This window comes from Lotus japonicus, chromosome 4 (genome assembly GCF_012489685.1).
Source record: "Lotus japonicus ecotype B-129 chromosome 4, LjGifu_v1.2".
In the NCBI taxonomy this organism is placed as follows: Eukaryota; Viridiplantae; Streptophyta; class Magnoliopsida; order Fabales; family Fabaceae; genus Lotus; species Lotus japonicus.
Genome location: NC_080044.1, coordinates 21,401,200 through 21,425,148, shown reverse-complemented (window position 1 = coordinate 21,425,148; position 23,949 = coordinate 21,401,200). Strand labels below are relative to the sequence as shown.

The 23,949-nt window shown below is 37.3% G+C and overlaps 2 protein-coding genes across 2 annotated transcripts; both read left to right on the top strand.

Annotated features, from left to right (window-relative positions):
- Positions 1-1,284: 1,284 nt before the first annotated feature.
- Positions 1,285-14,721, top strand: LOC130710010 (diacylglycerol O-acyltransferase 2D-like). The gene is made up of 9 exons (XM_057559163.1): positions 1,285-1,595; positions 1,804-1,878; positions 1,959-2,044; positions 9,919-10,025; positions 10,119-10,274; positions 10,619-10,705; positions 13,202-13,299; positions 13,560-13,647; positions 14,620-14,721. The coding sequence occupies exons 1-9, from the start codon at positions 1,441-1,443 to the stop codon at positions 14,719-14,721; spliced, it is 954 nt and encodes a 317-aa protein (XP_057415146.1). The 5' UTR covers positions 1,285-1,440.
- Positions 3,062-6,730, top strand: LOC130710009 (uncharacterized). Its single transcript, XM_057559162.1, has 4 exons — positions 3,062-4,871; positions 4,959-5,629; positions 5,712-6,000; positions 6,086-6,730. The coding sequence occupies exons 1-4, from the start codon at positions 3,219-3,221 to the stop codon at positions 6,500-6,502; spliced, it is 3,030 nt and encodes a 1,009-aa protein (XP_057415145.1). The 5' UTR covers positions 3,062-3,218; the 3' UTR covers positions 6,503-6,730.
- Positions 14,722-23,949: the final 9,228 nt, after the last annotated feature.

Sequence of the window (23,949 nt, the reverse complement as noted above, 5' to 3'; positions counted from 1 at the left end):
AACCGCCTTTGAAAGCGCACACGCACATGCATGGCTCCAGTTCCTCAAACCTCGCGGATGTAGCACTGTATCGTTTCATATATTGTTCTAAGGTTTCACGCTCCCGCTGCCGCATATCAAACAGATCCTCGATCGTTCTTGCAAAGAAATGGCCAAGGAATTTCGATGAGAAGTCGCGGAACTTGGCTAGGGATCCTTGAGGCAAAGCCATAAATCAATCCATAGCTGCTCCTCGGAATGTGGATGGAAACACTCTACACTTTACCGCGTCAGAAACCGCGCTCATCGCCATCTTTGCATTGAAACGAAGCAAATGATCCTACGGATCGGTTTTCCCGTCATACGCCTCCAACGCGAGGTGTGTCATACCGTTTGGCACAATCACATCTCGTACTGCTGCCGGGAAAGGCTTGACCTCACCAGCGGCCTCAGCTTCCTCTTCTTCTTGATTCCACTATCGAAGGTGATATTACCTCAATTGCTCCTGCAGACATTCATTTTGCAACCGTAAGTCACCACTTAGAGCACGACGTGCTTCTACACGGCGATGTCTATCCAACCTCGCGGTGCGCGAGGAAGAAATGTAACTTCGCTCCGGTTCCTTGCCACGTCGTCGGCGAGATGGCTCCATCAGGCTCTGTTGACGAACCGGGAATTCAACCACAAGCCTCTGAATCGCACAAATTTTCACAGAAACTTGAACTTCCCGAAATCAAATTGCGAATAGCGCGGGAACCAAATCACGATCCACCAAGAAAAACTGGAGAGAATTCGCACAGAGAAACGAGCTTCACTCAACCGAATCACGATCCACGTAGTCCGGGAATCGAAATCTACCGATGCTCACAGACGACGCCAAATGTTCTATCCTGAGAACATTGAATGGGGTAGAGTACCCAAAGTGTGAGGAAAACGGCATGAATGTTTTAGAGAGAGAAACTCTAACTGCTAGAGAGAGAGAGAATAACTGAATTTCAATCTGAATATTTCTTAAATGAGCTAAGAGTCCTTTACAATTGGTGTTCCCCTCCTATTTATAGAGGCAAAGTTGGGCTTTCGTGTCTTTAATCTATCTAAATGAGTCAGTTGGGCCTCGGGGAAAGAAGCCCAAGTCCCTGGCGCGCTCCCAGTATGAGGTTAGTGCTCCTGGGCGAGGGAGTCCAACCTCCGTTGTTCACACATTAAACGGTAGTAGACTATTTAATGAATTTTTTCCATTTATAAAAGTTGAGAATTGAGAATGAAACTCTCAACCAATTAACCATAACCGATCAAGGGCTGAAATAATATGTGGAGCCATTTGTTCCCCAAGTTTTAGATTTATACCAAACATTTCCCTCGAAAAACACGGTATTAAAGTATCATAGTACTCCATGTATTTAATGAAAATGATTCCAAGACCACACTAGTTTTCACATTTCATACACCAGTGAGCCAAACATGGAGAAAGTGTTCCATGGAATAGAAGAATTCACCAAATCAAGCAGCGTATTCAAGACGATTCTAGCTCTAGCTTTGTATTTTGGAGCAATTCATTTCAACGTTGCGTTGATTCTCTTCGCTGCACTCTTCCTTCCTCTGTCTGAAGCACTCTCGTAATCAATTTTGCATCTCTATTTGCCTTTTTTTCTTTCTTTCTCTTGTTAATTCCACTTTCAAATTACGAGAGTGCTTCACGCTGGAACGTAAGCAAATTCAGGCTGAAGCATTCTCATAACTCGCTTTGCATCTCAATTTGCCTTTTTCTTGATAATTTCAGTTTCTAATTTGTTCTATGATGTTGCAATTTGATTTGCATTTCAGGGTTCTCTGTTTTCTCTTGGTGTTTGTGCTGCTTCCTGTGGATGAGAACAGTATTTTTGGCAGAAAATTGTCCAGGTTAATTAACTTTGCGATTTTCATTTTTAAATCTCATTATAAAGCGCAAAAACTGAGATTTTTTTTTTTCAACATTTCAGATACATAAGCAAACACATATGCAATTATTTTCCTATCACGCTTCACATTGAGGATACTGAGGCCTTCGATCCTAATCGTGCTTATGGTTTGTATCAATCTATAACTTTGTCAAGCATTTATTTACTATTGATTTAATACAAATATTTAAAAATAGGCTTAATTGCAACTTTGGTCCCTGACGTTTACAAAAGCGACGATTTTGGTCCCTCACCTAATTTAATTACATAAATCGTCCCTCACCTAACAGTCAGTGAACAACGTTAGTCCTTCCGTCAAATTTTTAACAGAACGAGGCTGAGGTGGATTATTAGAGTGACGTGGACGACACTAGGAGAGAGAGAGACGCACATGGGTAGCACATGACCTTCCAATCGACCCAACACAACATAACCCAATTTCCCCCAATTCGAAAGCCCTAGCAGAGAAATTGAAATAGTAACTGAGAGGAAGAAGAGATAAGACGAGTGAGAAGCGGAGAAGACTGGAGCGATGACAAACTCGAGGAAGAAGATTACGCCAAGGAAGAAGGAGAAGCAAATGGAGAGGGGCCCTATGTTGGAGACGAACGCGAGGAACACGAGGAGCAACCTTGTCGATTCAGAGCAACACATGGAGAGGGACCCTATGTCGGAGACGATGACAAACTCGAGGAGTAACCTTATTGAGTCAGAGCAGCACATGGAGAGGGACCATATGATGGAGATATCGAAAGCAAAAGAAGCTGTGGTCCCTAAGACAAACAGTCAATTATTTGGCTCTTTATGGGGTTTAGATTCGTTGCCTCCCAATCATGTATCAAGGTATGTTTATTCCACTTCTTTATTCCCCTTCTTTGTGCATGTGTGGCTGAATATGGGTGCTTTTATTTATATATAGTGTATATGTAACACACAAAATCCTGGTCTACAACAGTGCACGTTTATTTTCCCCTCTATATATGTACCTATGTGAAATATTGTACTGAAACAGGAGTATTCAATGGTAATTTTGTCTACTAGTGTTGTTGGTTGAATACATTGAACATTGAATATTAGCCTTGATGATCTTGAATTTAATATTGCAATGTGTGTGTTGTCAGTCCTTTTGATGACATTGAATTGAATATTGCAATGTGTTGTCAGTCCTATTGTATTGAATGAATATTGGGTCGGTTTGTCAGTCTTTTTCATGAATTGAATATTGAGTCCTTTGAGTCCTTTTCTGTCTTTTTCATCCTTGAATTTTTGCTTTTCAGACCTACTGTGTTTGACAAGGTGGATATGCATATATATCATGGGGGTAAAATGACAACAGTACCAAATTTTCAATATATTGGTGGTGCATGTGACGTTTTAAAGGGATGGGGCATAGATGAGATAAGTTCAATTGAGGTGGGCAACGCTGTCAAGAGCTTTGGAAATGCCAGTTTTAAAAGTGTGTGGTATAAGAACCCAAAAAGTGAAGGTGTCACTTGTCTTAAGCCACTAAACTGTGATGCAGATACTATTTGTTTCTTGGAAGATGTCAAAGGGGTTGGTGTGGTTCATGTTTATGCTGAACATGACTCTGAGGTAGAGGTACAACATGGTGTGGAGACTGCTGATGTTGAGATACTAGACAGGGATGAGAGTGTTGGTGTTGCACAGGCTGTTGGTGGTGGTGAGGGTGAGGGTGTTGGTGTTACTCCGGCTGTTGGTGTTGAGGGTGTTGGTGGTGGTGAGGGTGTTGGTGTTGGTGAGGGTGAACAAGTGGTTGTTGCTGAGGGTCATGTTGTTGACAGTGTTGATGTTGAGGGAAATCATGATTCTGGGGATGATGAATACAATCCTGAGGTTGATAATGAAAGTGATTCTGATTCTGACTTCTCATTTGATGATAGTGATTATGAGGAGAATTATGACTGGATGAGTGTGCTGCCTCCTGAATCTCTTATAAATTTTCCACCAGAGCCAGGTTTTGCTCCATCTGTTTTTGAAGGTGATGCATCTAGACTATCAAATCCCTCAAGACTTTCAGACTTTGATGATGAAGATGGGGATTCAGATCACTTTGAAAGCCCAGCTGGCAGTGATGCTGAAGAAAACAGTAAGAATAAATTTCCCATGTTTAGGCAGCCTCAGGAAGGTGAACTTGTTTCATTTGAGAAGGGTCAAATATTCAACTCTAGAGCTCAGTTCAAGGGTGCTGTTAGAGACTTTGCCCTAGAACAAAGGAAGAATCTTTGGTTCAAAAAAAATGATAAGACTAGGGTGCTTGTGGAGTGTGCTGAAGAATGTCCATTCTACATGAGGATTACTAGAACCAAGTCCAGGCCTTACTTTCAGCTAGTTGGATTTAACCCTACACATACATGCAGTAGGACTGCAAGGAATAGGCAAGCCACCATATCCTGGCTTGCAAGAAAGCTGATGCCTATTTTAAGGCATACTCCTAACATGAAGCGTGCTGGAATTATTGAGGAGGTGAGAATAAGGTGGGGCATCTTGATTGACAAAGCTAAAGCATACAGGGTAAGAGTTGCAGCTGCAGAATTGCTACAAGGAGCAAGTAGTGATCAATATTTGCATGTGAGAAAGTATGCAGCAGAGTTGATTAGAAGCAATCCGGGAACGACTGCAATACTGAAGACCATAGATGAAGGTGACCATGCTGTCTTTGAGAGGATCTATATATGTTTTGCAGCCTCAAAAAATGCATTTGCAAGGCACTGCAGGCCCTTAATTGGCCTAGATGGTTGCTTCCTCAAAGGTTTATATGGGGGGCAACTGCTTACTGCTGTTGGGAAAGATGGAAACAATCAAATGTTTCCAATAGCATATGCAGTAGTGGAGGCTGAAACCAGTGACTCATGGGCTTGGTTTGTGAATCTTCTTATTGATGATCTTAACAGTGTGGAAAGAAAAAATTGGGCTTTCATTTCTGACCAACAAAAGGTAGATTGTTTACATTATTTGCAATGTACAATTTGTGTTGTTTAAACCATACATTTAATTGTGATTCTGTTGGTTTACTTTCCGTAGGGTCTAGTACCTACACTTCGTCAGTTGGGTGAGAATGTAGAACACAGGCTCTGCGTGAAGCATTTGTATGGGAATTTCAGGAAGAGATATCCAGGCAATGAGCTAAAGCTTGCAATGTGGTCTGCAGCCAGAGCAAACACTGTTCCAGAGTTTAATGTTGCAATGGATGAGTTGAAAGCCCTTAATGAAGAGGCTTGGCAAGAGTTGAGGCAGATTCCTCCTGCTCAATGGTCCAGATCTGGTTATAGCAATGACACATGTTGTGATCTTCAGGTAAACAACATGTGTGAAGCGTTTAACAGAGCCATACTTGAGCACAGGGACAAACCCATCATTACTTTACTGGAGGGTCTCAAGTTCTATATGACAAATAGGATTGTTAAACAAAGAAGTCTCATGCAAAGGTGGACAACTGGATTGTGCCCTTCTGTTCAGAAAAAAGTGGAAATCTCAAAGGATTATTCTGATAGATGGACTGCTGTTTGGGATGGGGATATTCCAATGAATGAGTTCTCAGTATTTAAGGGTAATGACAAGTTTGTTGTTGATCTGGGGCTTGGAACATGTGCCTGTAGGAGATGGCAGCTATCTGGTATTCCATGTTCCCATGCAGTAGCATGCATGTGGTTTTGTAACCGTGCACCTGAGGATTATGTGAACATAGCTCTTAGGTACTTATGAATACATATGATTTAGTTGTCATTGTTTTTCTTGAAGAATTACTAACTGTTTTGCAATCTTATTGTATTGTAGGAGATCCACATTTATGGATACTTACTCTTTTCTCATCCGAGGTAATAATGGACCCAAGTTATGGAATGATGTCCCAGGTCTTCCAATTACCCCACCTTACATGAGAAGAGCTGTAGGAAGGCCTAGAACAGCTAGGAGGAAGAACAATGATGAGCCAAAGAACCCAAATTCCCTTAGGAGGTACAACAAAACTGTACAATGCAGGCGGTGTGGAGAATATGGACATAATAAAAGGACCTGCAAGGGAAAGGCTGCAGCTGACAGAGAAATTCCTACTGGAGGAAACAGGGTAAACAATTTGTCTAATGGTCTTTCTTAATGTATATCAGAACAATATAATTGTCTTTCTAATGCTCTTTCTTAATGTATATCAGAACAATAAAAAAAGACTTCATCCTGAGATGAGGAAACATAGAGGGGGTGGAGGCATCAGTATTAATGAACCTGGTTCAAGTTCTCAACAACCAGGTTATCAAGCACCAGATTCTCAACCTCTAACTCAAGGCATGCCTCGGCCAAGTCAGAGTCAGCCATCACAACCAGGAGTTGCCATAGTAGATGAAGCTACAGCAGGAGCTGCTACAAGAAGAGGTAGAGCAAAGGGAAAAGGAGCTGCAACAGGGGATGGAGCTGCAACTGGGAATGAAGCTGCAACAGGGAGAGGAAAAGCAAAAGTAAAAGAACCTGCAGCAAAGGGGAAAGCAAAAGAACCTGCAGCAAATGCAAAAGATGCAACAGGGAATGGAACCAAAAAGAGGAGTTATGGACAGTTTAAGGGAACTAAGAAGTGATTGTGTACCTCTAAAGAAGTTGAACCATTAGACTTGTGCTGTTATGTTTGAAGTATTACTTTTTGAATTAGACTTGGGATGTACTTGAGCTGTAATGTTTTGTCCTTACTTTTTGAACCATTAGACTTGGGATGTATTAATGATTGGTGTACTTGAGCTGTTATATTTTGTCCTTACTTTTTGGACCATTAGAATTGGGATCCATATTTTGTAATAGCCATGTTGCTGACTCTATTATGAGCCAATGAATGTGATTTTAAATTGTAGATTTTAAATGTCCAGTTCTCTAGTAATAGTGTGCAGTTGCTATTTTGAATGTCCAATTCTGAAAATTGCCAATTGTCAGTTGCTATTTTGTCTAGTTTTGTATTATGAGGCAATTATGAGGCAATGAGTTTGTTATGGCTGTGTGAATGCAATGAGGCAATGAGTTTGTGAATCAGTCGAGCATTAATTTATATCCAACACGCCAGAAGATAACAATATATCAACCCTGTAAAGGGACTTGCAACTTCCCAGTTTAATAGCAAACTCACTACCAAATTTCCACAGAATGAGACTCCAACTTATATTTCACAATTTTCGTGCTACAATTATTTCACAAGGCACAACACATAATTTTTACATTGATTAAGCTACAATTATTTCCCATAACCCATTTCCCCCTACTTGGTTACATACAAGAACAGTACAAACAACAATGCAAATATGGCAATTGCTAAAAACATTTGCAATTGCCCTTGTGTCTTCCTCATTTCCACAGTTTTTCTTGTCAATGCCCGAACAACCTTGTCTTCCCTATCTTCCACTGCATGACCATCGACTTCGTCAACCCATTTAAAGAATCTGCACTGCTTCTTGCCATATACCTGCGAAAATGATACCAAAATTAAAACAGGGGTTATAGCAGATCCAGAACAGGTAGAGGAACCTTCGCTAAATCCCCCCATAACCTTCGAACCCAAGGAGTTATAGCAGTTGGAGAAGCTTCTTTGTCTTTCCCTTAGCCTTTCACGCAAGCTGCAACTGTTGGAGAAGCTCCCATACCCTTCATCTTTCCCCTCATGTCCATGCTCTGTTTTATAGAAGAAAAGGGGGAAGAAGATGACCGTTGGAAGGTCATGTGCTACCCATGTGCGTCTCTCTCTCTCCTAGTGTCGTCCACGTCACTCTAATAATCCACCTCAGCCTCGTTCTGTTAAAAATTTGACGGAAGGACTAACGTTGTTCACTGACTGTTAGGTGAGGGACGATTTATGTAATTAAATTAGGTGAGGGACCAAAATCGTCGCTTTTGTAAACGTCAGGGACCAAAGTTGCAATTAAGCCTTAAAAATAAAGTTTTATCAAATATAATAGAGAAAAAATTAATATATGAAAATATTATATTCCGACCAAACCTAAGTGGAACCAAAAGAGGAGGGGAATAATTCTCCTTTAATTTCGATATGGTCACGTACGATGTTGTTTTTGGTGAACTTGCTCTATATGGGAAGAGGGGCCATGGAATAACAAGGCTTCTGAGAAAGTTTTTTTTGTTTGGTTTATGGACGAAGGTTCAAGTTTTGTCGGTTGATATTTTATTTTATTCTCTCCTGATCTATATTAAATAAATTGGACTTTTAGAATATAAAAATAAAGATTGACACATGTGATATAAGAGGAGGTTTTGGCTGCTACTAGAGACCGCAACATGGTTGCCAAATTTGCTTTATTTCAATATATATATATATATATATATATATATATATATATATATATATGCTTAGATGGACGAGCTGCCTGAGATAGCTCTCCTTTTCTTCTTGGAAAGTTAATTTTCTTCTTTTAATGTCATTCTTTAATGTCATTTTTTCTTTGTAATGATTTAATTGTTTAGTTTGTCTATAGTTTTTCAAATGTAAAAAAAAAAAAGGATTTGACTTATTTATAATGAACCTCTTGAGAAGATAAAATAAATTTAATTAACCTGATTAATCAACAATCAATGGTTGATATTGTAAATGACAATTATGATATTACTTAAATTTCTACAATTATTTTCTGAATATTGAGTAGGGTATAGTTTACTTTAACTCTTAAAAGAGTCTCTAGGATCCTAATTCCTTGAGATCATCATTTCCCTCCCCAAGCCCATAGTGGCGGGTCCTTTGTAGTTAGTGGGTGACTGCCGATAACGTACACAAATAAATGTCGTACGCATTACTCTGCAGAGGTGAGTGATGTGTCATACAACACTATTTTTTTTGGTCTTGACCAAGATGTCCCCACAGCCGACAACCGTGAAACTACTTTTGAAGAGAGAAAAGAAAAAAGGAATGAAAAAAATATGAAAGTAAAATGTTTTTTTATAAAAGCTGGTAATACCCAAATTGGTAAATGCATATATTTGTTTTTTATTTCAAAACAATATTTGGTATCTCATAGATTAGGATAATAAATTTCTACGTACATTCAGCACATCTTGGATTATTGAGTAAATGTTTTTTTACATTCATCCAACAAAAATTCTAATCAGAGCCTAAATTGAACATAACTCCCTTCAGTTTTATCATTTATGTACTTCTTCTCTCTATTTCAAGTAATGCACTTACCTTCATTCTTTGACAGGCTTAGATATGTTCTTAGTCCTTGCCAAATGTTATGTCTTGTTGTTTTGTGTGGTGGGTTGATCTTTGCTCTTTTCTGGGTTTTCGATGGCGGGTTCTTTTTGAGTTGTCTTGCTCACTTGATCAGAGAGCTTTGTTCACGAGGTTGCTGATATCTTTCAGTAAATCTTTTATTTTCAAAAAAAAGTTTCCAAAAATGTTAGTGTCTAATCAAATAATAAAGTAAAAATTGATAACATAATACTATTTTTGTTTCTTATTAACTCTTCACTTAGAAGAAATATTTATTCTTATATATCTGTCAATTTAGTATTTTAAATAAATAGTAATCAAGATCATAGGAGGTATCTTTAAAAAAAAAATATCATAGGAGGTGGGGTAGTTTACCGACCAAATTTTTATTAAGGGAGGGGACCAGTTGAGAAAATGACCGTTCTACTCAAACCTCGGTTTCAAAATTTCAATTCTTCACCAACTATTTTTTAATGTTGTCATGAAAAAAAAAGATTTTATTTTGAAATTTCCCGTTTATAATAAAAAAATTGGTATATTGGAAAGATAAACTATAGCCTTCCAAGAGTGATCTCTAGACTCCACTTCCCTACTCATATGTCCATCAGCTCTTACCACTTGAGTTATCATTCAGAGACAATTTATATCCTTTAATGAAACGTAATAACAATAATTATACATATATTACCATAAAATTTGATAAATAAGAATATACTTTATTAGCGATAGATTTTTTTTTTAAAAGAATCTACTCTATCATGGTTATATCAACAATTCAACTTGCTCTTTGTGCAGTTTTTGGCTATGAACCACATTCAGTTTTCCCAATTGGCATTGCTGCACTTTCTGACAATGTGGGTTTGATGCCTCTTCCAAAAATAAAAGCTCTTGCAAGCAGCGCAGTATGGGTTTTAGTTGAGACTTTTCAATGAAAGTTATTAAAGATCTTTTTCAGTTTTTGTGTTCTCATCACATCACATTTTATATATGGACAGGCTTTCTACATACCATTTTTGAGACACATATGGACATGGTTGGGTTTTTCACCGGTGACAAAGAAAAATTTCATTTCCTTGTTGGAAGCTGGTTATAGCTGCATTTTAGTCCCTGGTGGATTGCGAGAAACACATTTCATGGAGCATGATTGTGAGGTAGGTAGTGTTAGCTATCCATCTGAAAATACTAATTGGTAATGAGTAGTGATACACAGACCCCAGCATTTCGCGACAAATCTCCGGCTTATGTGAATGGAGATGAAAAAATAAGGCGTTTAAAACATCTGCAAAGTAAACACACCAAATTTTGTGGCCGTCTGTGCAGCATTCTCAAACTGTCCAAAAATATTATTTTTTTAAATACTTTGTAGATTGTTGCGGTTCCTATGTCGATCGATGGTCGGGACTCGCCGTATATATGTTCAACAAACATTGTTGTTTTAAAATTCACTTAGCCTAGTAGAGTAATAACTAATAAGAGATTCACTCTTAATTTGTAGATTGCTTTTCTTAAGGAAAGAAGAGGATTTGTCCGCATAGCAATGGAAATGGGCCAACCCCTTGTTCCTGTTTTCTGCTTCGGCCAGGTATAATTTCTCGTGCAGACTTCTTACATGTTATCTTATTTTATTTTATACTATATCTATTTTCAAAACAAAAAACCTGATAACTTTTCAAGTGGCACTTTGACAGTTATTTGTCTAGTTTAATTTTACTCTTTTCTCATGATTAGTAATCTCATGATGTCATATATAATTTTATGCATATTTTGTTACTTGATAACAAATTTCTCAGAATATTATTTTTTTAATAAATATCTCAAATTTTTAAAAATGATGATTTCCTAAAATTATGAGATCAAATTGATACAATTCAAAAATCATTGATCTCAATCTTTATTATTATAATAGAAACTTAATAAATTTGGTGCCAAAATTTAGTCATTATAATTAGTTAGCTTCCTAACATCATTCAATCTCATTTATAAATTAAGACAAATTCAAAACTTTTGAAAATGATGATAACAAAGTATATAAATTGATACAATTACAAAATCAATGTTCTCAATCTTTATAATATTATTATAGAAAACTTAATGAATTTTGGTGCTAAAATTTGGTCATTACATTTAGTCAGTTTCTTAACATTATTCAATCTCATTTATAAATTATGAGAAATTCGAAACTTTTGAAAATTGCGTGATAACCTAAATTGATGATACCAAATTGATATAAGTTGGTAGACTTACAAAATCAATGATCTCAATCTTTTTTTAGTACATTGGAAAGATAAGTTGCAGCACCCGCTAGGGATTTATCTCTAGACCTCCCCTACCCAATCTACATGTCACCTATTAAATCTAATTCCTCGTAATTTTTGTAAGTAATTACGTAATTTATTGCTTTAGAGTATTGCAAAATTTCAGAAAAAACTTCGGTTATGATTTTGAATTTTTAAAATAGTATTTGATTTCAATTATAAATACAGGTTAGTAAGTTATACATGTTCAACAACAATAAATATAGCTTATACATGGTACGAGTTCGGTACTAGTCCCACATATTGGTTAAGTATGAGTGATGAGAAAACTTTATAAGAGATGTGACTCATAAATCTAATGTTTTAAGGTTTTGGGTTAAGATGTGGCGTCGATATCTCTTGGTGTCTTGCTCCTCGGCTCATGGGCTCCCATTTCTCCCCCAATAAGTGGTATCATAGCCGATGGTTCGTGGGACCATGATAACGACTCCTTGTTTGAAAGTCTTCCTAGCAGTGTGCCTAGGCGTCGGGTTCCATTAACCAACAAACGACGGTACAAGGATGAATAGCTTTCGCGGAGGGGACCGTGATAATGTGGTGGTGACTCGCACTTGAGGGAGAAATTGTTGAGAATTCAAGTGTGAGTTGGAATCCCACATTGGTTAAGTATGAGTAAGGAGAAAACTTTATAAGAGATATGACTCATAACCTAATGCTTTAAGGTTTTGGGTTAAGATGAGACGTCGATATCTCGGCTCATGAGCTCCTCTATCTCTCCAACAAAAAATTATACTATAAATATAAATACATAGTGAAAAATTATGATAAAACTAAAATTATAATGCACAATCTTAAAACTTAAGAGAAATTGTTTCAATCCACCATGATTTTGCCCTGACATGTATTTTTCCCTATGTATCTAAACATGTAGGGCTCGTTTGGCACGCCGTATTAGGCATGATAGTATAAGCTTATACAATACATTATGAGTTTATCCATTGTTTAGTGATGACATTGTATTGTATAAGCTGATCCATCAAAGTCCCCTTATACGTTAAAATGACGTATTATTTAATCCATCATGTGAGTGATGGATAAGGCATGATAAGGTTGTGGCGTATAAGTCACCATCACCACCACCCTCCATTACTGCCAACTTACACCACCATTGGCCCCACCACCGCCACCACCCGATCACCGCCGCCGCCACCATCGCCCTACTGTCACCACTGGTGTTGTCGCCACCACCACCGCCGCCGCCCTACCGCCACCACAACCACCACCCTATCGCCACCACCACCATAATCGCTGCCACCACCGACACCACAACCACCACCTTATCGCCACCACCATCACCATTGCCTCCACCCTCCACCGTCGCCGCCACCAACACCAACCTACCAGCATTGCCACCACCACCACCAACCTACCACCACTTCCATCACCACCGCCACCACCATTATAATCACCTCCATATTTGATTTTTATTATATAATTATTCAATACTTTACTAAACATAAAATTGCATTAATTTAAACAATATGGTAAATTATATAAAGTATGGCCACACGCTGGATAATATAAGAAAGTTATCAGGGCTTATACTATCAGACCTAATACTATCAGGTCTTATACTATCAGGTCTTATACTATACGTCGCATCAAATGGGCTCGTATATAATCTCATAGGGTTGTAAAACTTTCCCTTATAATTATTGTTTTAGGAAAGGAACTTTCCCTTATCTTTAAATCTTGTTGATTAGATGTTTTTCATTTTTATAACAATTGACCATCTCTTTCTGTTGGTTTTGGATGGGTGCAAGACAAATGCGTATAAGTGGCGGAAAGCTCCTTGGAAGTTAATTAGGAATCTTGCAACGTCTCTCAAGATCTTCCCATTGTTTTTCTGGGGAATTTATGGGTGCGTCTTTCTTCATTGAGCATTGCTATATCCTCCTACTCCATTCTCCTATAAATTACATTTTCAAGATACTAAAGGTAATAACTTCTTACTTCATTTAGTGCGTAGGAGGATTTGTAGGAGGATAAATCATTTTCTTTCTTCATTAGTTAATGAAGAAGTGCTGTAAATTATATGTCAAGAAAATGTTTTTTTTTTTTTTTTTTGAAAGTATGTCAAGAAAATGTTAATAACACTGACCAGTCAATTTTTCTCTTCAGATCTCCTATACCGTTCAAAAAACCATTGTATGTCGTGGTGGGCAGACCAATTGAGCTGGAGAAAAATCCACAACCAACAAAGGAGCAGGTATATCGATATCTATAGGTGTTTAAAAAAAAATCTATATCTATAGAGAGAGAGAAAAATTGTTCATCTTCAACACCTAAAGAGAAAAAAACTGCAAAAGGGAGAGTTGAAAGATATTGATGTTGTGATAAAATAAATACAAAGAGAAAATTAGTAGAAATTGAAGAAAAGAGAAAGTTTTTTTTTTTGGTTACAAAGACGAAAAGAGAAAGTAAACATTAATGTATCAATATTCAATACCCATTTCTGTTTTTTTTATACACATTTCTATATACTACCACCTACATTTTATAAAAATTAGAACAAAATACACTCACCCCTCAAAATTTGTTAAAATGACACTTTACTTTATTTTTGTCTAAAATATACACTTCACCTAAACTCTTTAAATTCGCAACAGAATATCACGATCGTCACAAAATTCTTAGATGATAAATACTAGAAACAAAATTAGTGTCATATTTTATAAAGAGATGTTTTTTGTCGTAAAAGTCATCACTAATTTGAATCCATCTATTTTAGAGACAATTCTTTTTCATCTCCAAAATTTATCACTAAGACTTGGAAAGTTTAACAAGTATTTTAAATTATCTATCAATTTTAGAATGAAAATATAATTTTTCCTTAAATTAGACGAATTTAAATTAGTAATGACTTTTGCGGCGGAAGACATCAATTTATAAAATATGTCATTAACTATGTTTCTATTACTTAGATTTTGTGACGAATTCTATTATTCTATCGCAAAAGTTAAAAGGAATGGGACGAAGTATATATTTTAGAAAAAAAAATGAAATGAAAATGTAATTTTTTTTTATAATTTTGAGGGTACATATATTTTACTAAAAAATTAACATTTTTAAGGAGCCATACATGATAGAGCAAGGATGCCAATAAATTTATATGATTGGGTAGGACATTATAAGTTTCAAACCCAAGCTATTCATTTTTTTTTTCTGCCTTTACTTTTAGATTGCCAAAGTACATAGTCAGTTTATTGAAGCACTTCAAGATCTATTTGAACGATACAAAGCTCTAGCTGGATATACGAACCTCAAATTTAAAATTATTTGACAATATCACGATTTCGTACTATATTTTCCCTATAGTTCAAGTATTTATAGTTTCTACACTTTTTCTTCCAATATGTATTTGTAATGGAAAAAGATAATAAGTACGAAACGAATTGTAAGAAAATAAAAGGATAATCACCTACCCAAAGTGATTTCCGTCAAATACATATAATATTACCCTATAGATACGGAAGCGTTCTTACATTAATTTCTTACTGACTGTCTTCGTACTGTATAGCAGAGCTCTTCAAATTGGCTATCTATGTTGCACGAAATTCATTTGGTGTGTCACAATATTTTTCTTTTTCTTTTCAATATGACGATTGACAGCAAGGTGACGATTGACAGCAATAAGATGGAGTAGGGCAGAGATAAAGTGTGGGAAGAAGACGCAAAAACGCAGCAGATGAAGAACGATAGTGAAAACCGCGCACGATCTAAGTGTGGAGAGAGCTAGGGCGCGCGCACTTCAATTGTGGAGAAACCCCTATTTTTTTTTTTTTAAATTACTCTAAGGTTGCATTTTTTATGGGAGCAGTTTGTTTTTACCCGATGCCAAAGCCCACTTTCCTTGATCTATCACGTAGCCCGCTACCTATTGCCTGTTTAAAGGTTGCGGTTGAATTTTAACCACTACCTTTGCCCCCTTTTTTGCTGATTTAAAAAAAAAAACGTGATAAAGTAGCGGTTACTTCAAAACTGCTACCTTTAGGCCGCTACCTAATCCTTTTTGTGGTGTAGTGAATTACAAGTATTTGGATTACAATTAAACTCATAATTATTAGTTAATTAGTTTTTTCAAAAGGGAAAAAAGTGAAAAAGAAAATTGTAGGAGAAGCGAAATTTTGTTAACAACATAACGACAAGTAAGCAACGTTAAGGAAGATTAAGGATGAAGAAAGAAAGGAAATACACACCAACACAACAACAAGTAAGCGACGTTGAGGAAGATTGAGGATGAAGAAAAGAAAGGAAATACACACCGCTAAAAGAGGATGTAGGCTGATGCAGGCTAAAGTGAATCATAGTATATTGTCGGACTAGAAGCGCACATCTTGTCGGACTGAAGCACCTCATCTTCTTCGAGAATCAACTCGAGAACGATCACGCCCACTCAAACTTTAACATGTGAAGACGCTGACTGAAAATTGGCTCACTATTGTTTGTTTTAGTACCTTTTTCACCATTTTCATTCCTTTCTTTGGGGGAATGAAGCAATTCAGAAAGAAGAAAGATGGCTCCCCAAGTAGGATTCAAACCTACGACCAGTCAGTTAGCATTGACCGCTCTGCATGGTGTTTATTAGATTAAGACTGATGCACTTTAAGGTTCACTATGAAATAAGTCATGGAACGCCTACATTGCGGCAATTCCAACAAAAGGTAGTGCGTTACTCCTACAGCCCGACTCTGTACAATTTAACTCATTTCTTTGATTATCGGGGCATGCCGATTGCGTGTTGCACCACCTGATGAATATTCTATTTTTTCTTCAACTTTGAATTTGATTTTTCTTAACATCGACCCTCGTCCTCAATCTAGCGATCCTTCTCCTTGATCTATGTGATTGGTCAAAAAAGCTTTCTTAACAATCAAGAACTTAATATTCTTAACTCTTGGGTTCGAGAATTCATGGCTGCTCCACAGAGCTGGTGGAAGCCGACCCATTTTGGATACATCGGAGGGTCGGCGGCTCGATCCAATCCTCAAGCTATTGGGATAGCACCCTTTCTTCCTATTATTAGATCATGGATTGGATTTCAGTTGAATGTCTGCTTGAGTGCGTGTGTTCAAGTAGAAATTAAAATAATTAAAAATATTCTCATTAATCAGTTTAGGCAAGTGGAAGCTTGAGTGCCCCTTCAAAAGTAAGGTTTCGAAAATGAATGAAAGCATAAATATGGGCATTCGTGTCTTTGTCGTCATGAGGCCCTCTTGATAATATTTATCTTTCGTTCTCACTTTAGGCATAGAGGGCCCTAGCGAGAGGTCCATACGGTGAGCTATTAGCTCACTGAAGAAGCCCCGGGAAAAAGTCATGGATTACCCACGTTTTCACGGTTTAGGATGCTCCCATTTCGCTCACCGCTCTGAGAATAACTTCCGAATTCATAGGAATCTCCATCGTGTAGTCCAATCGAGACCTTTTACTATTGGCTGATATATTCAAAGGAGCTGGCCATGTCCGAAGTCGCTACCTTAACTGCAAGGCGAATATTGATTAATACGTAATCAATCGAACACTACCTGAAAACGGCCATTCTGCTGAGTCGAACAATCGATTGGAGAACCAGGTGAAGGTATGAAAAACGATAGAAAGAGGGGTTTGAATAGCATTTTCAAATAAAACTTTTCCCACTTGAGATTTTAACAAATCTCTCAAACAAAGAATGCAAAGTGCTGAGATAAGAGTTGAGGAAAACACACAAGGATTTTATCCTGGTTCACTTAATAAATCCCTCAAGCTAATCCAGTCCACCCGTTAAGGTGATTTCTTCCTTCTTAGAATGAAGGCAATCCACTATTCAGAGTTTGGTACAACTGCACTAGCAACCTGCTCAGTGACTAACAATACAATGAACTAGTAAACACTAAGATTCACTCTCTTAGTCTTCTCAAGGATCTGACCAACCTTGGTCCCTTAAGGAAAAACAAACTAACTGTTTGAATGTTTGGGTTTACAATGAAGTGCTTCTCAGAAAGCTAAGGTAAACACAATAAGATCGGTTTGAAGAAAGATTGCTAAGAGAATAAAAATATTGCTTGAGCTTGAACAAAGTTTCTTATGCGGCATCTTTCATCTTCAGCCTCTTTATATACTCCAAGGATTAATGTTGTATCCGTTGCATGGATTGCTACCGTTGGAGGGCAAATCTATAACTTCCAGATTCTGTTGTGGCTGAATGTCTTAGGTAAGGTCGTCAGGATGGTACAATTGCTTTTGTACTTGGACAACGACATGACCTTTATCCTTGTTGACTTCTGATAAGAACGATGCTTCATGTTGGAACTTGTGAAGCTTGGTGATCAGAGTCAGAGGGAAGCTTGGATCCTCTGACCTTCGTAACTTCTGCTTCTGGACCTCAGAGTAGAAAGTACTTGGTCTTCAGAGCCAGCTTACTCTTGGACTTCTGAGTCTTCACTTCTCAGCTTCTGGACCTTCAGAACTTCTGATCCTTCAGAGCCTCTAGACCTTTAGAGCTTCTGGATCTTCAGAACTTCTGGTCTTCAGAACTTCAAGTGATCTGAATCCATTTCAGAGCTTGTAAAACTTCAGATCTTCTGAAGTATATACTACTGTTCAAAAGAACATAGTGAGTGCGAAAGCGTTGCATAGGTAACTCTTTGGGCATAGTGCTTCTGATAAGTGTGAGTATTGACCAGAGTCAGAGCCTGTCACATAAACACTCAGAAAACAACGTTAGAGTACCATCATTGTTCATACACAATAGTTAACTTGTAATCATCAAAATATAGAGTTGTACTACATGATCAAATCTTGATCTTACACCAGGTACTCAATTAACCTTCCTTTTTTTGCATAGAAAAAAAATCGCTAAAAAACTCCATGCAGAAAAATAGAATTTATTGAGATAGATAGTCCTCATGTTATTAGTAGCTGAATCAAGAAAATTATGAAACCCACAGTACGAAAACAATTTTATCGAATGTCTCCGAAGAGGACACTACGAAAACAATTTGATATGATATCATTTAATCCATTACATCAAATTGACGAATCAAAATTGAACATATCCCAGAGGTTTATTCATGTGCAAATTAAAGTCAAATTAAATGTAATGACAAACTAAGAATGAATGAGTAGGTTTATAAAAGAGAGAGTAAATGAGTTAATAAGAACCATACAATTAGAATGTGATATTGCTATAATTAAACTTAATAAAATTAACGTACAAGCTTATTCCTTATTTGTGGCCTAATGTGTAAAACAAGATTAGCACTAGAAAATCCAATAAGAGGAGGAAATTAATTAACAACCTATATTGATAGGTAGTGAATATTTAAAAAATTACTAATATTTCCGCACCTCCAACATCAAGTTGATGTTAGGGGGTTGGTGAATTTTTCAAAGTCCCAGCTAAGAGCATGTAGCACGTACTCCTGATTTGAAATAAAAGTATGTGAGAGAAATTGTAAAAAGGTTGAAAGTTGCCTGTAATATCGAGGGTAAATGGTCACATTGGTCCCTAGATGTTCGCACCGACTTCAGAATCGTCCCTGGATGAATTTTATTAGGCTCGCGGTCCCCAGATGTGGCAAAAAATAGTCATATTAGTCCCTGACGTTAAAATCCCCTAACGTCCGTTAACCCAATTAATAAAAGTCAACATTATCTTTCTAATTTTCTTTCACTTTGGTCCCTTTCTTCTTTCTTCCACCCTCTCCATCCCCTCCTTCCATCATTTTCACCAAAACCCACCCCCCATCATGCTTCAGAAACCCACAGAAACCCAGAACGTAAACCCACAATCTTCACCTCCTTCATCTTCATCTTGTTCATCTTCACTTTATTCATCTTCATCCCCTTCTTCCATCATCTTCACCAAAAACTCCTCTCCTTCTTCATCAACTCATTCCCCTTTTTTTTTCTTTTTTTTCATATCATCATCATCAACACTCTTCTTCTCCTTCTTCAACCAACCATGCCCAAACCTTCTCTCCCAGATTTAACACAAACCCAACTCAGATTTAACACCAAATCAACCCCCTTCACCACCAATCTGAAGCTTTTCTCACCAAACACTGAAAACCATGGTTAGTTTCCTTAACCCAACCCCACCCATCTGGTTAAAGCAAGAACAAGAACGTTCTCAGAAGTCAGAACACAACACAATCCAGAAACTCAAGAAAAAAAACCAGAGCAAGATAAAACGAGTTGCAACCCATCCGAATCGACTCGGACGCGTTGCTGAATCGCTCTCTGACTCGTTCTTCTCCTCACACGATTTTCTCTTATTTCATCGATTTAGGGGTTTTTTTGTTTTCTCTCTCAATTGAATCGGTGTTCGTGGATGTTGTTGTTTCCTCAATCACGTTCAACAGATCTAGCTTCCATTGCAACGAGTTCGAATTTCGAAGGTTGAGCTAGGTCGACGCTGTTCAATCTTGATGGGGGTGGGTTTTGGTGAAAATGATGGAAGGAGGGGGTGAAGAGGGTGAAAGAAAGAAGAAAGGGACCAAAGTGAAAGAAAATTAGAAAGATAATGTTGACTTTTATTAATTGGGTTAACGGACGTTAGAGGATTTTAACGTCAGGGACTAATATGACTATTTTTTGCCACATCTGGGGACCGCGAGCCTAATAAAATTCATCCAGGGACGATTCTGAAGTCGGTGCGAACATCTAGGGACCAATGTGACCATTTACCCGTAATATCGATAAACATAAAATTGGTTGAAAGACATTCTCCCTTTTCCTCAAGCGCGTTAGCTCACCCTCCTTGATCTATCCAATCAACTGAGTGTTGTGGGGTAAAATCTCCATTATGTGCGTATGACAGATTTTTTCTAGCAAAACCACTGAAGCGGACCAAACCAATTCATCATCGATGTTGGCCGATTTCACCAATTTGGACAAGTACAATTGGTTTTCTTCCAGTTTCATGCTTTTCTGGTTATTGCTACACACCAGACGGGTCAAAGAAATAATTCCTATGCTAACCGGTTGAACTGTCAAGTCTGGTTCGGTTTGAATACTATGGGAATTAGTAAACTTTTACCTTTTAACAGAGTTTAATTTTTACAGTTGAGCCCTTTGATATTTCTACTTAGTCAATTTTACCTCAATCAACTTTTTTTTTTCTTTTGTTCAGGCTAGAGTCGATTTTATGTTGTGCATAAGTTTGGTTTTCCTCAACATTATATTAAAAGAAAATGTTATGGGAAAAGCATATCAATTTCTCGGTGGTGTCTACATCCAGTTGGTAAATGGACGTCATGAAACCATCTGGCCAGGTGTTCATACCCAGATAGGACACTCGATAATTCTCACCGAGTAAAGCTGGAGTCCAAAGACATATATTATGACCAACACCATCTTTCATTGTGAAACTTGAGACAACGACACTCAGAAAATCCACTGCCATCATAAACTACTACCCCCCTACAAATCTACGGAAGTTCAACTTGGAACCAAATGGGAGCACGAGCTCATATAAGCGCAAGCAAATACCGAGCCTATCTTCGTCACTGCATATAACTTAAATTATGGCAACAAATAAGCATTCTCAAAATATTCTAAACATATAAGACAACTTGTTTGATCAAATTGGGAGTAAATTATTTGAGTTTTAAGATAACTCAGCTAACTCAATCTCACGTTGTAGTGAAGCACAAGCTTCAGTAATTGTTAAAGTAGGTGAACCAGACACTTGCTTCACCAGATGCACCTAAACCTACTTAATTACAGGTAGGGAATGAATGGGTTGATAAGAAACATACAATTAGGACGTGATATTGCTATGATTAAACCTAATAAGATTAATACACAAACTTATTCCTTATCAGTGACCTAATGTGCAAAACATGGATTAACACTAGAACTGTTAGAAGTCCCACATTGGCTAGAGATAAGGCCAATCAAGTGTTTATAAGGGTTGTGCAAACCTCAACTCTTGAGCTAGCTTTTGTGGTTGAGTATAGGCATCCCAATTTCTAATATGGTATCAGAGCCTATTCTAGATCCATTTGTTGTGTGGAGACCTCCCATATTTGGGCCACCCGTTGTTGTTCCCACGTTCCAGTCTGTTCAATCCTGGACGTGAGGGGGTGTGTTAGAAGTCCCACATTGGCTAGAGATAAGGCCAATCAAGTGTTTATAAGGGTTGTGCAAACCTCAACTCTTGAGCTAGCTTTTGTGGTTGAGTATAGGCATCCCAATTTCTAATAAGAACACCCAATAAGATGGTGAAATTAATTAGCCACCTATATTGATAGGGAGAAATTCTTAGGTGAGCATACACCCAACACATCATATTTGAGCACAACCAATTAAAAAATGACATCTAATTAAAATAAGAGTAAAATTGTTTCTCTCATCTCTCTCCTGTTAAATGTATTTCGCTAACTCTCGCATCTTAAATGTTTGCATTTCTTCTCTCTCACCTTGTTTCTCACATGCACTAACTTTGTATATGACCTATTGTATATTGATTTACTATCATATTTTAAAATTTAATTTAATCTTAATTTATTATGTTTTTAAATCAAATATTAAAATTTTATTGAAGGTCGGTGCACTAAAAGATAAAATCTTGTAAAATTCAATAATATATTAATATAAATAAATATTTTCTCTTATTAGTAAATTTCTTGTTTTTATAAATTAAATTTAATCTATATAACAATTGAAAAGGAAAATAGAGATTAATTTACCTATTCACAATGTTCATTTGTAAGGTACATAAGAGAGAATTGTATTTGACGCTAGAAAAAAAATAGAATTACGACTATAATTAGAGTAACAAGAGTACTAGGTTATAAGAACCAGGTCTTTGATGCGCTTGCAAAGCTCGTCGTGAATGAGAATTGGGGCCGGAAAGTCTGGTCTTAATCACCTACATCAATAATACATTTGCTTTGTCAGGATGTAGTTTGTTAGTTTCTTTTTGTTTTTTTCTTTCCTTTTGTAACAAAAAAAAAAAAGAGTAACAAGAGTACTAGGTTATGTGGGCTCAACATCAAAAACACCATCAAAGCTTGTCATATTTCAAAAAAAAGATAGTAACTAAAAAAAGCAATGGGATAAAAGTTTAATTAGAAATTTAATAAATGAGAAGGAAACTAAATTAAAGCACAAAATCACAAGTTAAATCAGAAAAGTAGTGAAATCACAAAATGTACAAAGTGAAAGGATTTTAACCCATTCACACATAACTTTATCCTTCATCCTATTTCCTCTTCCTATCTCTTTTTTGCTTAACACACTATCTATTATATCTCTCATTTTTCTATCTTTTATTTCCATGACTCATAAGTGGAAGTTGAAATAAAGTGTAAGGGAAACTTTTTCCAAGCAAAAACCGGTTGCAACTCTATCTAACAAGAAGCCCAGTGAATCTTGGTACATGGTCTTGTGCCAATTGTTTGTTAAACCAAGGTACCCAACTCTCAGTTCCAATTTTCACAATCCTATAATCGTTCTCATTCCTCCATCACCGATGAACATGAAGAAAATCAATTTCGTCTTCTTTTTCTTCTTCCCCTCTAGTCATCTTTGCAATGGTCACTAAGGTAGACACACTCACATTCAAATAAGCAAAAGCCACACCCAAATTCAACTTTGAAACCTACATGCTTGAAAAGGCCCACACAATCAACAAAGCCTTAGACGTGGCAATTCCCCTAAAGGAACAAGAGAATACCCGTGAAGCCTTGTGGTACTCCCTCCTTGCTGACCAAAATAGCGCCCGACCGATGAACTGCATCGTTGCCTGCAAACTTGTCGGCAGAGACGAGCAATCGTCATGATAGAACCTGATTCTATTTATGTAAACGAAAACTAATTTCCAAATTGGGAATCAGATGAGATACACGAGAGAGATGCCAGACACCCTCTCTAACCCTAGAAAGGGAACCACTTCTCTCTCTAAACCCAATTCCTAACTGAATACAAAGATACCCCTAACACTCTAATGTCTCTTATTTATAGGCTACATGCCTCAATAACATTCTAACTAACTCACTAAGTATAACTAACTAACTTACCCCTAACCTTGAGTTCCTATCAATACATTGATAGGTACTCACATATTAGGTAGTTAGTTAGAGGGTATTAATAAGGCATGTTGCCTATAAATAAGGGAAGTTAGTGAACATTAGGGGTATCTTTGTATTCAGTTAGGAATTGAGTTTAGAGAGAAGTGGTTCTCTTTCTAGGGTTAGAGAGGGTAATTGGCATCTCTCTCATGTATCTCCTCTGATTCCCAATTTGGGAATTAGGGTTCGTTTACAGAAATAGAATCAGGTTCTAACATTGGTATCAGAGCACCGATCTGGTACCTGAACCACAATTTCTTTGTTGTGTTATGGAAGAGACAAGGAGCATGGCAAGAATTTCAGGGGAATTGGTGAGGGAAATTCCAATTTTGGGGGGTGATGATGCGTATGAGTGGACACACAGTTTGGAGTGCTTCTTTCTGTTGAAAAAGGTGAGAGAGGAAGACAAGATGCAAGCAACCATGTAGGCATTAGAAGGAAGGGCTATTTCC